The 18,009-nt window shown below is 36.0% G+C and overlaps 1 protein-coding gene across 16 annotated transcripts in view; it reads left to right on the forward strand.

Moving 5' to 3' along the window:
• The window catches only part of CCDC88A (coiled-coil domain containing 88A), an 80,404-nt gene that overhangs the window by 21,491 nt on the left and 40,904 nt on the right, over positions 1-18,009 (forward strand). For all 16 annotated transcript variants that reach the window (XM_074864546.1, XM_074864547.1, XM_074864549.1 and 13 more), the window contains exons 4-11: positions 2,102-2,171; positions 6,741-6,799; positions 7,562-7,645; positions 8,207-8,347; positions 9,525-9,694; positions 13,061-13,142; positions 13,811-13,969; positions 17,628-17,774. In XM_074864546.1, coding sequence (XP_074720647.1) covers positions 2,102-2,171; positions 6,741-6,799; positions 7,562-7,645; positions 8,207-8,347; positions 9,525-9,694; positions 13,061-13,142; positions 13,811-13,969; positions 17,628-17,774 — 912 coding nt within the window. The remainder of the gene's footprint in view (positions 1-2,101; positions 2,172-6,740; positions 6,800-7,561; positions 7,646-8,206; positions 8,348-9,524; positions 9,695-13,060; positions 13,143-13,810; positions 13,970-17,627; positions 17,775-18,009) is intronic.

Consider the following 18,009-nt stretch of genomic DNA (forward strand, 5'->3'; position numbering starts at 1 on the left):
CTGTGTTGTATATGTACTGGTCAAAAAACCTGCACTGATAGAATGTAACGTTCAAAATTAGAAAGTTACATTAAACTATACAAGTTTTTTGGTTCCTGTGTCATCTTTGTTCTTCTCTGCAATTAAAATTGCAGGTTTTTTTCCAGTGAAGCTACTTAACTTCCTTACAGCATCACCAAGCTCTTACTAGGTCTCAAAACAGTCTTTTGAGCCTACACATTTCCTGGCAGCATAAGAGTGTGGAATTGTTCTCAGCAGCTGATTCAGGAGAACTGATCCCCCTATAAGTTTTGGTGGGCTTGGGAGGTTTGAATACAGTGAGCTTCCACGACTCTCGTGGGTGCTCTGTCAGCCTCATTTGACAGATGATGTGAGAGTCTTTAATAAAGTAAATGCTAATGAACTCTAAAAGTTTGTACAAGCAAGGCAGAATTTTGTAAACAGGCTTAGTTTATTTTTGCAGGTTAAACGACAGTTAAAAGAAGTCTCTGAATTTTGGGATGCACAGGCTCCAATTTCAGGTTTTTAATAGAAGCAGTCATTTCAAAAACAAACACAAACTGAGAGCAGTTACACCAAGCTTGCTGATGAAGTTAACACTGTGTGACAGATAAGGTGGTAGACATTGAAGCAAGGTAGAGGTGTTGTAGGAAAGGAGGTGCTAATGTCATTAGTCCATAGAAGACACATTTCTTGGTTACCCCTGCTTCTGGTCTGCTTCACAGTAAGAAAAGCCTTACAATAGCATCATGGAATTATTTGAGCTATTACAAAAAAAAACCAAACAACAAAAAAACCTCCAAGGCCCTACTCTTTAAATCATACTATTTTCTTTTGTAGTAGCTATAAATACTCATTGAATTCCTCATATTTTATCTGTTCTTTATTGATTTAAAACTTCCTGTGGTGCACTTTGTATCTTTTTTTTTTTAATTTGAAAATTGTCTTTAGACTCAGAAGTACAAAGAGTCATGGTAGGTTGAAATTCGTGATGTTTGAGTAGGTCAAAACTTTTTTCCCTCCTAATTGGTCTTAGGCATGTGCAATGAGAGTACACATTTTTCAGTCTAGTATTAATTCAGATACAATGTTTTTCTGTCTTCTATTAACTGGTGAGAGGTATAGCTACAGCTAATAATTTCTACAGCATGTTTTTCAAGAATGCTGTCATTTTTCAAATGTGACATCAAATGAGTTGTCTTATGTTAGGTTTTTAGCTTACAATGTGACCCACAATATGTGCCTTTTGGATGTAAAGCGGTGATGGTTCTGGAATATGTTGCTTTGGAATATGAACATTTTATGTATTAATGAATCTGTCACTGTGGAAAAACAAAAGCATGACTCCAGAGCTGCTGATAGGATGGCATCTGCTGTGAATAAACATCTGGGAACAGGAGGAAGACTATTCTGCTTCAGAAGAATTAGGCTCTGTCTAGACTGGGGATTTGACCCGATTACAGCCATTACTGGCTGACAGAAACTGGCCATTGATACAATCTGTAGAATAGATAGGCAAAGCTGCTGCTTGAGCGTGTGCGAGTTAGAAGCTAAAACTCTGCCTGATCGTGCAAATAGGATTTTGTACCTTTATGTTCAGGATTGTCCCAGGATAACTGCAGGGGAAAAACTGTAACATTCACATCCCCATTTGGGCGAGGCCACTGAGACATGAAATAGAGGACGTTGATCTTTTATACTATAAATGCAACCTAGAGCCAAGAAAATAAACATCTATCAATAAACTAGTCAGAGAAACATCAACACTAATCATTTAAAGGAGTCTTGCTGCATTCTGAAGCACAGAATCTAGTTGGTTTAAGATCCATAAGTCAGCTCATTCCCACGAGAGGCTTTTACTATGTTGAGATGATCTTGCAAACCCATAAAACAAGGCTTTTGTAGAAGGAATTCATACTTGCGAGTTGTTTCTTTTAGAGTCCAAATAGTTAAGTATCGAACATGTATGTATGAAGACCTGAAAAGTGTTAAACTGCTTACATAATATTAATTTCTCTTTAGTGGTGGTTAGTATTTGATGTTTGCTATCGTTCAATACATGTATATATGATTTAAATAATATTTTAATTAATTTTTATAGGAGAATTTGCAGCAGTTGATCATGATGTCTTTGCCAAATGTATTAATAATTGGCAAAAATCCTTTTTCTGGTAAGTTTATTTTTAATAAACCTAATTTAAATTTTTTAGTTTAATTTTAAAATTTATATCGGTATAACAGTTTCTGTTATTTCACTGGTAATACACTTCTTATAGGATTAAGCCTTTCAACAGAAGATTGTGTAAATACTTTCAGCAAATAAGTGGTTTTATAATGATGAGTAACAATTTCTTTGTTCACACCAAAGGTCCACGCTTTACAAAAATGTGTTCTGTCCAAAGCTCAGCACTGGCTGTCATTAGGATTTATACTGAAACGAAGTGCATTTCCCAGCAACCAGTGAGCCACTGATATGACAAAGTATAAGTTTCATGTATTCCCAGCTACTACACTTTCAACTTCGTTTACCTAATCCACTCTTGAGAAAATTGGCAGTTCAATGCATCTCACTTGATCCAGCTCCGAATTCTTGTTTTTCATTCCCCAAAAGTCTCCTGCTTCTCTTACATCGTTACCTGAAAAATATTGCAATTACCTTTTTGCTTTCTGCCCTGAACTGACACTGTCTTCTCCATGCTCCCACCTTCTCTGCTTCCAGCTCTGAAAGTTGCAATTTTCAGACCAAGAAAATTAGCCTGTATGGACCCAGCTGACTATCCACAGCCACTTGGGAATCTCTGCACCATGCTCTCAATTCCAGAAGCACGGAGCAGACACACCTGGCCTGCATGGAGCCACTATGGATTGGGCAGAATTTATTTACTTGGGTCTAATGTGTCCCAGGTGTTCTACTTCTGATGTTCTAGCACCTCAGCAGAGAGGTTAGGAACTACTCTAACAGGCTGTGTAGCTTCCCCTGGCTTTTTTTATTTATTTAAGATGTCTTATATGCCATGCTTCTGTGTACGTGAGACAAGATCTTTCTCATGAGCAAGAAGAACCATCTGTGTTACCTCACTTTTCAATTTCAGGGTTCATAATGTTGATACTTTCCATATCTCATCTGCATATATCCCATTTATGTAGGTATCTTGATTTAATTTTTTTGATTTTTACTTTCTGCTTTTGAATATTGCTGCTTTTGCTTCTGAGGTCACAGCCTTTTAAGTTTCATGTGTAGATGCTGTATTCCATCGTATGCACCCAGAAGTGTGAATGTGGTCTCTTCTTTTCCAGAAGATCAGAATGCATCATGCTTTTATATTTTGATTCCAGACTTTCCTCAGGTTTTTGGAAATCCGTGGATTTGCCTAGGGACCAGATTTAGTTGAAAAACAGATTTTAAAAAAGGTCATAGTATTGTTTTTGTAGTAACATTTTTTTATTCTTGTTAAGATACTGCAACAAAATGCATCTTAACAATATTGTGTAGTATAAGATGAAATTTTATTAAAAATGCACTACAAAAACCCACAAAGATAATTTAGTATTCGGTTGTATACATAAAAAAAACTATGCTTTAGTCATTAATAAGAAAGCTTCTTCCTGTTTTGGGACCTCAGCGAAGTCTATGCAGCTTTTGTGGTTTGGCACCTGGAACCTCTGGTGGTGTATGCATTGCTCTCCTGAGGGGATGTTACTGGATTTGTGAGAAAATATGGACTTGGCTCTAGCATAGCCCACATAGTAAAAATATTGGTTATGTATGGACAATATTCTTGAAGGTGTTTCAGATCCCTGCTTGAGTTCATCGTGGAGTTTGATCTAAATCAGAAGATAGACCTGTTCTTTGGGGTTCCTTCCAGAACTTTTCCCCTTTGAAAGTTAAGCCTGCTCTTGCTGTGTTAACTTGAATAGGATCCCATCCCTGTAGGGATATTTAAGGTTTTTTTTTTCTCTGGTGGGCAACTGTAGCAAAATCAAACTTCAGTGACCTTTTGAGAGACTTGCTGTATTAATCTGACTACATCAAGGCAAGCCCCTGTAGTAAAAGTCAGTTCTCTGATAGTGGTTAGGATTTGGTCTAGTGAAGCTTAGGCTGTAGCTGTGATTTTTCTTAGGAGTATTTCCCAGTTTTTCCCCTTTGCACTTACGGAATGATGAGCAGAGAAATACCAGAAGACGACAAGTTGCAGAATGCAAGGTCAGATAAGATTTCAGGAAGAGAAACATGTTTGTATCAGAGGCAGTTGGCTAATCAAGGAGAATGTAGATAGAATGCTGGTAAAAAGAGGTCATCAGAGACTTTATCAAGTACCATTTCTGTTGAGCTAATTGGCAGGAAGCCAGTTTGAGAAGAAGAGTGGAGGAGAAGAGCTACAGGCTGTGATTGTAAATGTTAACTTAAATTACAGAGGAAAAGGAAAAAGGAGATAATAATGAGGCAAATGCTTTTTAACGGGGGAAGAGGAAAGATTAAAACCAGTTGATATTTCTGAGGGAGCAAGCCAGGGGTGGATGGAAGGCTACAGAGGATCTGAAGTCAGGGATAAAAGTGAGTGCAGTGAAGATCAAAGGATAGGATAGGGTAGGGACAAAGTTCAAGCAGCAAGTTGGAGGGTGTAGAAAAGAATGATCTATTTCTGTATTTGTGATGCAGAAAAAGTGAGAAAAGCATACACGATGATTGGTAGCTGTGGGAAGCTGGGGTTGTTCAATATTTTGCTGTGTTTCTTCAGGGAATGTAGGGGAGAGACATGGAAACGATATTCAGGTAGGCTTTTAAAAGCCAGTCAAGAGGTGCTGAAGCAGTGTGCTTTTTTTAAAAAAAAACAAAACAAAACAAAAGCGTGATGAATTTATTGGGTTAAGTGAATGCAGGATGTGAGGTGTTGGCATGGATTCCTTCTGTTACAATATTCTGGTTAACCTTGATTGATTAAGACGGGCAGCCAGGTTGAATTCCCCTTCTTTAGTTGAAGTAGCGTGCTTCTGATGAAACATGTTCATTGATGTTTTCTGTTACTGTGTAAAAGACTTCACAACTCCAGTCTTTGGGATACAAGAAGTCTGTATAAATAATTAAAGATCTCCCATTTGAGTTCATGTTCTTAGTAACGTATCTCCTTGACAAACCTCTTCTGAAAAATTCAAACATTGCATGTTCACTGGGATTATACATATCTCCCTCTAAAAGGAGCAGGTTGAGTCAATGTTGAAAAAAGGTTCTCTAATTAATATTATAATGCACAGATAATTCCTGAAGCCATGAGGAAGGTGGAGAAGCTTAGCATGTCTTTCATCTCTGCTTTATGGCAGGAGGCTTGACTCTACTGGAAGCTAGTCAAAATCGTTAAGAGTTCTGTATCCTTTTAGGATTTTCTTGATTTCTTTTTAATTTCCTCTTTTGATCAAGATTACCTCATATCTGTAACTTTTTGAGAAGGATTTTACATTTGCTTCCCTTACAAAATGCTGTAGTGGATCAAATGAAAGAACAATTTCTCAAGTGCTTTTAAGTGTCTGGTTACATCTTTGGTGTGCGGGGGTTCATCCAAAATAGACTTAGTTGCCTGATGTAGAAGAGGATTGTAAACTGCCTTTTCGGAAGGAAGGTTCTGATTGAGTTTTCTTTTGGATGCTTATAACTGTCTCGTGATCATTGGAGATCGTTTGTGGTTACCAACAGAGTCCTTTGAAAAAAGGGACTTGAGTAACTTAGGTCAGGTTCCAAATGACTGTGCGTTCTTTAGTACGCGCGAGACATCCACTGTGTGCTGCTTGGACCGAGAGTGAATCTCTCAGTATCGGTAGGAGTTACCCCAGCTGTGTCACAGAGTACAGTTTTGCAGAATAAAGGTCAGATTTCTAGCCAGACCCAACATTATTATGTTTGGCAGCATAGCTTTTGTCTGGTTAGCTAACAATGAAATAAACTCTTGGCTGAAATCCAGAGTATCTTGTAGAAAGGATGCTATTAGGACCCTCCTATTCCTAGATAGCCCAATGGATGGTGTTTTCTGTTTCAGTAGAGCAAGACAATACATGACCATATAGAATTTAATTCCAACTGGCCTAAGATATTTTGCCATCCTTAAAGCATTTGCTTTATGGCATTTATATTCTAGGTATAGCATATATTCAGTAGCAAGACAAGGACATTTTGAATGTAAAAAGTAAGAAACATCTTTACTAATCTGTAAACAGAGTAATTTAAGCTTCTTTAGGAGGTTAAGATGCTTAAGGCCAGATTTAGAAATACATTTTGATTTTTAGATGTGCAGATGAATATCTTAATATCGCTTTATAAAGTAATTTAAATGAACATGTCATCTAACTCTTAGCGCTTGGGGGTGGCAAATAATTTAAGCACGTTTGTACCTATCTCGAGACACCTGAGATTACATGTGTGAACTTGGTTGTAGGTCTGCAAAGCACTTCTGAAAATGTCAGTCTGAAGTTTTGCTTTATGAAGGGCTGAAATGATGGGTTTTTTCATTTGAAACTATTATGGATGTCAAGCTATTTGTTAACACTGAAAGTTGGCAGTTAAATGGCAAAGAGGACTAAGTTGAAAGATGGATAGATGGCGTTTTCTTCATCTTTTTTTTGCTTTCTAAACTAGGTTAACATAAATTTTATGAAATAATGAGAAAATCTGATGTTTTCTGAGGGGTAGGGGAAGAAGCTCAAATTACCATTTTACACCAACCATTTTTTTGTTCTTGTTTTCTTCTTAGAGTCAGGTACTGAAGAAATAAAAAAACTCCTCCTGCTTTTACTTGGTTGTGCAGTTCAGGTAAGTTTAATTATGTTTATATCTGTATGAAATGGTTTAAGTGTTACTGATCTCTTTTCTTACTATTTTAATACCTGAGGTGGTATATAACTTTGACCTTCTTTGTTCTAGTGGTGCTATTGCATTCCTTGAAAATCTGGATATTCTTATAGTTAAAATGGCTACAATGTGCATCTCTTACAGTTTGTTGTACAAATATGGCAAACTGTGTATGAAGGATTTCTAGTAGTTCATTATTTGCAATATTGTTATTTTACCTGATACTGTAAAGAAGGGAAGAAAATGGTCAAGTACTGAAGAATTCTCTTACTGAAACTGCTTCACGTATCCAATAAACGTGTTTGATGGACTGCTGTTTTATTAGGAAAGTTGGCACCATTCAGCTAATTAAACTGAAAAAATAGAACCAGTTGTATGTTCGTAACAACTTAAGCAACCTGAGTACTAGAGGAGGGCGCTGAAAAAGTGCTTGTGAAACTCACTATCATAAAATCTTAATAGCTATTTTAAGAAACCTCTTCCTTGCCCTATTTCAATACCTATATTTTCTTTATCATTTTATTAGTGTTGAAAGTTGTAATTACTGTAACATGGCATAAACCAAGTATTTATTGGTCAGCAAAGTTATTGGATAATAATTTAGTAATGTGATCATTGTAATGTCAGCGTTATCATTTTTAGGTTTCAGAAATACAAAGAAAGAATGAAAATACTTGTGATTTTATATATAAATGTATATAAAATAGATGTCTTTATTTTTAGTGTCAGAAAAAAGAAGAATTTATTGAAAGAATACAAAGTCTGGATTTTGACACTAGAGCAGCTGTTGCAGCCCATATTCAAGAGGTAGATTGGGGTTTTTGTGCTTTAAACTTTTCTAGAGGCAGAACGCTGTATTGTAAGGACATTAACTGTGTTTGTTCAAAAGCAAGTAAATCCAATCTGTGATTTATATATCTGGTGTTTTTAGTAAGCAGAAAATGCCTTTATTTTTGAACTTGATTCCCAAAAAGATTTCATGATTGAGCTCCTTTGGATTACATTGTTAAAGCAGTACCAGGGAGCAAGTTTGTTGCTCCAAGAATTTCTTGAATTACAGCAAATTTAGTTTAGTAGAACTTTCATATGCAGATTTATTTATAAAATATAGTTCAGATGCCATGTATGTGATATGTAATACATATTATGTCATACTCACCTTTTCATTTTGCCCGAGGTACAAGGTAGTACTTTCAGGTAGACAAGAAGCTATTCCATTACATACAATTTAGTCTATTTTAAATGTTTTTTTCATAGCTGGTCTAGAGAATTTCACCCATAGAGTTTCTACTTTATTTTCTTTATGCTTCCTTTCTACTCTTGCAATTTAAAGAGGATGTTTCTTCTCTTCCATTTCATTCCGTGTAGGTAACTCATAATCAGGAAAATGTGTTTGATCTGCAGTGGATGGATGTTATTGTATTGACACAAGAATATGTGGAACCTCTCTTGAAAAATATGGCATTACATTTAAAAAGACTTATAGATGAAAGAGATGAGCACTCAGAGGTATGGATGTGGTTTGTTGCTTAAGAGAAATACAGGAAATAATTTTTTTAAGATGCTACAGCTTACCATTTTTATAACTAATAGTTTAATGTATGTTCTGTTAGCCTATTTAAGCAAGGATTCCTTACTGCCAGAAAGTTGTTTCAGGTAGTTACAGTGCACATACTAGTTGTTGAATACTGTGACAAACTGGAGAAGTTAGTAATAGATGATAGCTTGCACGAAACCAGAATCTGAAACAACTTCAAATAACATTCACCTGTAGTTGAAAACAGACAGTCCAGAGCTGTATCAGCTCTGTTTCCAGGAATTGGTGCCCTGTCGGTTTGCAGGCTAGTCACTGCAAGATGTCTGTTATATTACTATACCCTATTGTACAGGTTTGAGTGAACTGGAGCAGAATCCATACTAGGAGAGGAAGTTGTACAAGCTTACCACGAGGCACAATCGTTGTACTGTGTAAGAATCAAGAAACAGAAATGCATTTAATAAAAATTGCAAGTTACAAATCATTTTGGTGCCTTCAGATTTGCCCCTCAGTAGAATATGCATATGTTAATGTTGCAATTACTCCAAATATTCCTTTGACAGTTACCACCTGTCTTTGCAGTTCACAACCTTAATAAGAATAAAACAGAAACTTAACCATGGGGGGAGAGGATGCATGGTAATGCTTTTTTGCAATGCAAAGGAAAAGTAACTTCAAAATACAAGAGCTCTTCATATTAGGATAACACCTTTATTTATATGATGAAATAGGAATATTCCTATAGGTCAGATGCTTTATTCAATTGGCAAGGATGCTGCTGCTCACTGAAGAACACCAGTTTCTGTAGAGATATATATTTATCCTCATGTTCAAGGAATTCATGCCCTTTCTTTACTCAGTCCATTCTGAGCACCAATGATTTTGTGGACAAAAAAGTCTAAATCTGACTAATGTAAGAATAGCGAAGTGGTACTGTTAAATAGCTGTGACTATTTATTTGCTTTAGGTATAGGGGTGTATGTGGGGCTTCTCTCTTCTTTTATGGCAAAACTTTTCCATAATTCTTGCTTCATTTCAGTCTTTAAGGCAGTAAACAATACTAGTTTCTGACATAAATGGCTCTGAATGCAATTCTATAGTTTTTTTCCTCTGTCTCTCATTTTTCTTCTTTGTTTTTTAATTTCTTAGACTATCATAGAACTCTCAGAAGAACGGGACTGTCTCCGTTTTCTACCTCACGCATCGGCAGCACAATCACCTTGTGGGTCTCCTGGCATGAAGCGCACAGAAAGCAGACAGCACCTGTCAGTAGAGCTAGCAGATGCCAAAGCAAAGATAAGAAGGCTTAGGCAAGAGCTGTGAGTACACATAGATTGCAGAAGTGTGTTGAGGATTTTAAAACATTGTTGATTTTGCACAATAGTAGTATTCTCTAGACAAATTCTTCATTCTTTCAAATGTTAAATTACAGTTTTAAATGCTTTTTTTAGTTATTGCACTGCAGGAAGTGTATTTTTATCATGTAAGCATGTTTGTGGACGAGTGTGACAAATACAACTTTTCATCTGTGTCCTAATTTGTATTATGAATTATACTGATGGTTTAATGATAAACATATTGAAATCATTGAACTAGTGCTGTGGTAATTTTGTATCTTTTGTACTGTGAACTTTCTGAAAAACTAACCACATTTGAGCGATCTCTTGAGCATGTTACAATACAGTAACGGGCTCTTGGCTCTACCGAAATTGTCTTTTAGAAATACAGCTAATCTAATGCAGCACTGCCTTTTTTTTTTTTCTTTTTACATATTGTGTCCATATTGTTGTTTCAGAGACAAGTCCTTTGTGCTTCCTTTATTGTTCGTTATCATTAATGAATGTCTGACTATAATTTTAATATATCTGTATTCATATGTTTCTAAGAGAATAGCTTGAAAAGAAAATTATGCAAACCCAACTCCACTAAATCTCTTGACCCACTGCAAACATGGATGCAGTGAAGGAGACTTTGAGTTTGCTGGCAGGGGGTGGTTATTTATGTCTAAGGAATAACGTAATTTGTAAAATGAGTAAATTTTAACAGCTTAGGTCAGTTATAGTTTCTTACAGTTTCCAGCTTGCTCCCTTCAGCCAGTTAAGGGAGTGTTGTCTTCTCCCCCAGGTGGTGACCTCTTAGCTCAGGGGTATATTCCCCTCCTCCCCTCATTCAAGTACTGTGAAAATTCAGTCTCATTGTAACAAAGATCTTTATTCCTTTGGTTTTCCATATTCTAATGAAAAACTTTTTTATCCCTTCTATTTTATGAAGAAAACTGATTCAGTAAGTATCATTGGGTGCTTTGACTTCATAGTCTAGGAACAATCTGAGCAGCATTGAAGAGTTATTTAAAGAGAAGAACAGTAATAGTCCAGTATTATTATTATTATCCAGTCTCCCTACAGCAAGGTGTAATGTTGTTTAGCAGAGTGAAGTATATGCAGTCTTAAGTTAAAATACAAATGTTTAAATCTGAGGAGATTCAATATGTAACTTGCCTGTAGGTTAGAAGCAGATTTTTTTAATGCAGTGTATTTCATGGAGAGAGGAGACAGGTAAAATTAAATTTAGAGTTGAAGGCAGCATAAGTCACAGTTATCAGCTCGCTGGTCTGCTCTTATCAGAGTTTGTTGATCAGATCATCTCTAGCTGGCTGGATTAAGTATCTGGTTGATTTACTCAGAGGATCCCCTTCCCCCACTACATCTTGGTCTTCATGAAGAATAGAGGACAAAAAGATACGGCTCTTTTTTTCTGATGTCTGTATTATTATGTGTCTACTGAAATGAGCCCGCCCAGGATATTCTATAAACAGCTGCACCAAGAAAATTAGTGAAAAAATTGCTGTTATTAGTTTGATTGACAGTTAATAGATAGCCTAAACAGTGAACACTGGTATGTTCTGTATAATTTAGTACAATCCCCTCTAGTCTGTAGCTGAAGCATGCAATTAGGGCAACAGTGATGGCTCGGAACATTTCACATTTTGCACTCTATTTAAATTCAATTCGTAAATAAATTTCCTTTACGCGTAGCAGTATATTTAAAATACTAGACTTTGATAAATTAACTTCTGTCTGTCGCATTTGGTATTAAGTGCTGCATGTATTTGATAAATCTAAAATTAGATTGATTCCAGGGTTGAAAATACTCTGCTTAAAAATTATTTATAATCTGGTTTTGGCAACGAACCCTCATACCTGGTTTAATATGCGCTGCAGCTAATATAATTTCATACGAAAGGTCTGTAAAGATTATTTTTCCATTGGATGCAAAACAGCGATTTGAGACTTGTAATAAGAAACTCCAGAACTGGAAATTGCACATCTAGTTTTCTATATTAAGTCCAGTGTGTTTCGATGTAGAACAATAGTATAGGAATATGAACGTTAATAGAAGAGTTACAATAATCTAACGTAATACAGAATACATATGTATTTCTGTATGGTTTCTGAACCCCCGTGTAGAGGGAAAGCTTTGATACCTGCTGGGGACAGTGATGTTGCAGTGAGCTGTACGTAGGTGGATCCCTGTATGCTTGTAGGCTGTCAACAACCTCTTTGAAATGATGTATGGTTGCAGAAAGGTACTTGTGAGATGAGCTCATTTTTAAAAGCAACTGTTCTAGATTTGTTCAAAACAAATTTATTTTTTCTTAGTGTGATTACTTTTAGATTGTATTATACATTTCAGTCCATTAAATTATCTTATTTCTCCCTTTCTTTACTTCTGTTTTGTTTCATACTTCTGTTCCAAAATATTAAGTTATATAGTAACATGTTTGAATATGCAGTATATCTTTTAGGGACATATAATAGTGGATACAGCGGGTTTTTTCAACAGTGAATACTGTTTATTCTGAGGGGCAATTGAAATTTGAACATTAGGTATTCTGTGCCTTTGAGAGAATTAAATGTTTCCCTTGCGCTTCCTTATTGTTTAACGAACTCCTTTTCTGAGCTCTGAGAAATATGTGTTAGCTGGAGTTAAGAATGAGTCCTGTAAGAGTTGTAGTATTCTATGTCAAATAGTTTTTATTATAAATTTCTGAATAGACTAAAACAGACACTGTGTTGGTTCTATAAAATTAAAATTCGTTATGCATTTCACAAAATTATTAAGGTTATGAAGCGGTATCTTCTTTTAATGAGTAAAGGTAGCTGAAAACCTTAATTCTTCACTGTAAGAAAAAGAAAAATTACAAAAGCATGAAAGTGCTTTTAAAATTGGCTTTACCTGATCTGTGACAGGATGCATCAGCGATCATTGTCTGGAAAATCTTTGGACCTTTTCAATGTATATTTTGAAATTATTCTACGTTTGCTTTTGGACATGAATCTCCTGGTACACATTCATGTCTACATTCTGGGGCTTTTTACCAAAGAAATCCCTTATCCCAAAAAAGTCCCTTATCACACCCTAATGTTTTCTGCCCCACATAAGTAGGAAACCTTAGTGTACAAGAATTAAGGACTACAAAAAATCTGGCCAAATTTAAAAGATGAGATATAGACTATAGCCTAAAGAATATCTAAAGCATAATGACATACCTAGGTTTTACACTCTCATGTCCATGAAAGTCTGGATTAAATGAGAGAAGTTTCATGAATCTCAGTATTTTGTTCTCAAACTAGATAATTATCAAGCTTTGTAGTCATATTTTGGTTTTGTGTTTGTCTTCTAAGTGAGGAAAAGACTGAGCAGTTACTTGACTGTAAACAAGAACTTGAACAGATGGAAGGTGAACTGAAGAGACTTCAGCAAGAGGTATTTGTTTTGTAAATCTATTGTTTTAAAAAAAGCTGCCACCACCAGAACAATCCACACACTCACCTCTGCCTTTTTTTTGTATTAGGAAGTATGTTTTCATGCATTTTTTTATTTTGCACTCTGAACACAATCTCGTGTAATTTATTCCTTTTTTTGGTCTAGTACACTGGAAGAATATTCTGAGTTGAGTTAGTATCTCTTCTCTAATTTTTTTTGTTTCCACATTGAAACAGTTTACCACCAAAATATCCTGTGAATGTACATGTGCTGAATATTTTTCAAAAACAATGCACTTAAAGTTTGTCTGGTTTTCTTTTACACGTTGAGTCTGTGTGTTGGTAATGAGGAAGAATGTCTGATTCATTTATTATTAGGAATAAGTGTATAAAATTATTTGGGGTCGTTTGAGATTATCTGTAAAAGAAATATTCTGTTCTGAAATGTACACATGTGTGCATACCTCTCCTTGAAAAAGGCCAATGCAGTTTTCTTGGAAATACATCATCTGGACTGAGCCTCTAAATTATTGTTTTCTTTACCTTTCTCAGAATTAACTTACATCCCTCTGCAGTACCCCAATTTAAATAAGGAAGCAGCTGTGTTATCCTTCTGCGTGTACTGTCCAGTATTCTTGCCTTTAATTTCTGTATTTTCATGTTTTCTAGAATATGAATTTACTCTCAGATGCCCGTTCTGCCAGAGTGTACAGAGATGAATTAGATGCTCTTCGTGAGAAGGCAATTCGAGTCGACAAGCTTGAAAGTGAAGTCAGCCGGTATAAAGAGAGGCTGCATGATATTGAATTCTACAAAGCTAGAGTGGAGGTATAGTAAGGAAAAAAAAAATACCAAATAACCATGGATTTTTGTTTGCTGTGGCTTTTTCAGAGTTATTTTGGTGACTTAAACATTAGGACATGAAAACAGTGTTAGAGCTTCTTGCTCTGGGATATATGATAGTCTTTTGTGATAAATGACAGTTTTTACATAAGAGTCCTTGTTTCTAATGGCATGCAGTTTCATTTGAAGTCAGCAGTGTTCACCGTAGCTCGAAGCTAGTAAGATCACTAGGAGCCTGTGTGCAGGACATATACTATGTAATGAGAAACCCAAGGAGGAGTTAATTAAAAATATGCTATAAACGTAATAATTTCTTTCTCCTCTTGTGCATCTCTGAAGAGAAGGTAATTTTGTAAGTAAAGTGTGGAGGAAACAGTGGCTATACACATAAATGAGTATAGGATGACAGCATGCCATGGATAAAATATGCTAAAAAAAGATGCACTGTCACCAGGCAAGAGAGAATCACAGTTCGGTCATGAATTAGAAGTTTAAGAAACAGATCGCCAACATGCGGGATTTTATTAGGCCATCCTTCTGTCTGTAAATGGCAAATTTGTTTGGCACATACCAAGGTGGCAGAACTTGTGAAAGAAACAATTACTTGTGGGGGTCAGAACTAATGAAAGTTTAAAGAAATTTTGAAGGTGGTCACTAAAAACAAAAGACTGCTAGGAAAGCAGGGAGAACTCAAAATGAATGCTTGTTGGAAAAAATATTATGTTGCCTAGGTGTAGTTGTTACAATCCTGGTATGAAGCCCTTTCTTTAGGGTAAAAATGACCAAAAAGCAAACCCAAGATATTAGGCTAAACTGTTACGCGTGATATTTTTATGTAACTTTTTCATTTAATGTGGCCTCTTGGATTCACAGGCCTGGATGGGATCTCAGGAACTCGTTCGGTCCTTCTGCTTTAAGCGTGGTATTTTTGATATACCCATACCACTCCAAATGAATGCTTGGCATTAATCTGTGCTTTAGGACCCGAGTGATGAAGTCTCTGCAGCATTCCATAGCAGCCTTTTTTTTCTCTGAAGACTGATGTGTCATGTGTTGTCTCTTCTGGCTCTTTGTGCTTTGCAGCCCCACAGCATTCTGCCTTAGGAGGTGTTTTTTCTGTTCTCTGGGTTCTGTCTTAATTCAAATCTTTCTTAAAATTGAGTCCCTAAAGCTGGATCTCACACTCTCATTTTGGCTTCACCAGTTCTGAATACAGTGGAAAGATGACTTTTCTGTATACCTTCTCATATAGTAACTCCTAAGCAACATTTCAACATTGTGATCTGTGGTAACCTCCAGATTTTCTTCCCACTGAACTGCTGCCTAGACATGATGGAATATCCCCAATATTCTACTTAATGCAGCTGGAAAAGGTCATAATACTAACAACCAGTGGTGTAGCATCCTCTGGAAAGAGACTTCTTTCTTTAAGTGTTTAAAACTTAAAACTTGTTAATGATTGTGTACTTCCTATGTCACAGCAGAAAAGTACTGCTTCTGATAGAAGTTACTGTTGATGAGAGAGGAAAAACTGCAAGGCAAAACCCAAATCTTTTTGATGTTCAAATGCAGGTCCTTCATCCAGAACTTCTAATAATACCTTTAGTCAGAAATAAAGCATATCGACTGACGTGGGAGTTAATAGCTTTGTAATGGAAAATGGGGTGGATAGTTTTTTCCAAGTGAGCTGCAGTGTAAAAAAATAACAGCAGACTGTAGTGAGAGTTAAGGGGCATGGTGCAGATTAAAACATTGTTAAAAGGGCTTTAGACATTCTGGAAATTTTTAAAACAGTCTTGGTTCCCAAGACTATTTTTTTTAAGATGCCTTGTTCGTAGCTTTGCTTGTGGAAATAATTTTTTTCATCTTACTGTGTAATGTGAAATAATCTCATGAAACTGGAGGAAACTTTCTAAAGATACACTAAATACAGACCTTAACAGCTGTCACTGAAACATCCATTCTTTAGGAGGCTCCAAAGCTACCTTCACGTGCCACTTAAAAACAAAGGCTGGTAACTGCTTTCCAACACTGGATCTTTCCTCAGTGTTTGACATAATTTGAACAAGGTACTGCTATTCAACTTGAGCTCAGTGTTAAAGGTCCAGTGCTGTGATTTATGTTCTCAAATTTCCTCAAAGTTGCTGGCTGTTACCTGTATATGATGTAGTAGGTCAGCATGCATGGATCTGTTGGCAAGTCAGGTACTGTGAGTGGGGAGCATTATCAGCCTGCCTGTGTATGAGCAAACCTTTGTATGTGAACTATTTTGAAAATCATCTTACATGAATGACTTTTTAGACTGCGTGTATCTACTACTGTTGTAAGAGGGACTGAAAGCATGTGGTTAAAAATATTGGTAAAGGAAAAGAGATTAGTAGTGTACATGATTTGAAAGCAGTGGAAACGTCATTTTCACAGATTGTTTACTAAAAAACCTAGTATTTGTTTACGTGTTTCATAGCTTGTAAACTATCTGATTTTTCAAGCATGCTTGAATAGAGACAGATGTTACTTAGTTGGCTTTGCTTCATAATAATAATGTTAATATTTGTGTAGGGAGGAGTATGAAGGATAAATATTTATATGTAATATTCACTGATCTTTTTTCAGATTTTGCAGCTGACTGGATGCTGAAGTTTGAAAAGTTTTGTCTTTATATCATGAGTAAAATTGCCAATTAGGAGTTTTTACATATTATTATTTTCATCAGATGCCATTAAAAAAATCCTCTATGTACGTAAAGTTGTTTAGGACCTTTGAATATGGCAGGTTGTATTTTAAGAATGCGGTTGCATTTTCAGCATCATGTTCTGACTTTGGGCTTAAGTAAGTTTGCCTGGTGCTCTGTAAGCCTGTGGAAAATTATTCTCTTAAGTTTTGCTCTTCAACACAAAGATTAGGGACTTCAGGCTGATCCTAAGATAAATTATGGACTGAAAGCAGCATCTACATCCGTCTCCAGCCTTTGACAGTGGCCAAGAGTAGAGCTTAGGGGAGAGTGAAAGAACAGGGCAAGCGCTTGGTGATACTTTCCTATTGTGCTCTCCCAAACTCCAGCAGTCCCTGCTCAGGAAAATTATACTGAGAGAAAAATGATACTCTGCTTAGGAAAATCATTCTTTTGAGCTTTTTGGTCTTCTCTTGCATGAATTAGATAACTTCTCAACACATGTAAGCCATTTCATCTACACAATTACGTAGCAATAAGCTCCACAATTCAATTACATGGTGTGTGAAGTACTTTTTTTGTCTGTTTGGAGCCTGATGCCTGTAATTTTTATTTCATGTCAGCCTTTTGCTTAGCTGTAATCCATATACGTGCAACACATCTTTCCAAGTCACATCTCGGATCACATGGTTTGATTGTAATTATGAGTACGTTTTTATTCTGAATGGTTTAGGCACTATTTAAATTCTTTTAAGTTAGGTAAAATTTTCTTTTGATAAAAATGTCACCAGTTGCAGTTATGTGAAATCGCTGTAAATTTGTTCTTTATACATAAAAAGTCAGTTACAGCTTCCACATGAATGTTTTAGCATGAGAGCAGTGTTTCTAAGACTAGGTGTGATGTGTATCAGAGTTTGTATTAATAAGGAAATACCTCTTTTTGTGACTTGTTTTGTTGCTTAATTCTTGCAGGAGTTAAAGGAAGACAATCAAGTGTTGCTAGAAACAAAGACAATGTTGGAAGATCAATTAGAGGGGACTAGAGCTCGTTCAGATAAATTACATGAGTTAGAAAAAGAGAATCTACAATTAAAAGCTAAATTACATGATATGGAGATGGTAAGTGTAAATGGAGGATTACAGAGACAACTGATGAATTGAATTTCATTTCCATTTTTAATAAAAGAACTTCCAGTGAAAATGGTGTGGGACAGAAGAAAGGTATGTCTTGATTTGCTGACACTTTTCAGATATAGTTTCCTACAGTAGCTTTGGTTCTGCCTTGGGAAGGAAAAATTGCCAAGGCAGTACTCTTCTTAAAGGCAGTGCAGTGTTTAGTTGGATAGCTAAAAAT

The sequence above is a fragment of the Strix uralensis genome, chromosome 3, assembly GCF_047716275.1.
Source record: "Strix uralensis isolate ZFMK-TIS-50842 chromosome 3, bStrUra1, whole genome shotgun sequence".
Classification (NCBI taxonomy): domain Eukaryota; kingdom Metazoa; phylum Chordata; class Aves; order Strigiformes; family Strigidae; genus Strix; species Strix uralensis.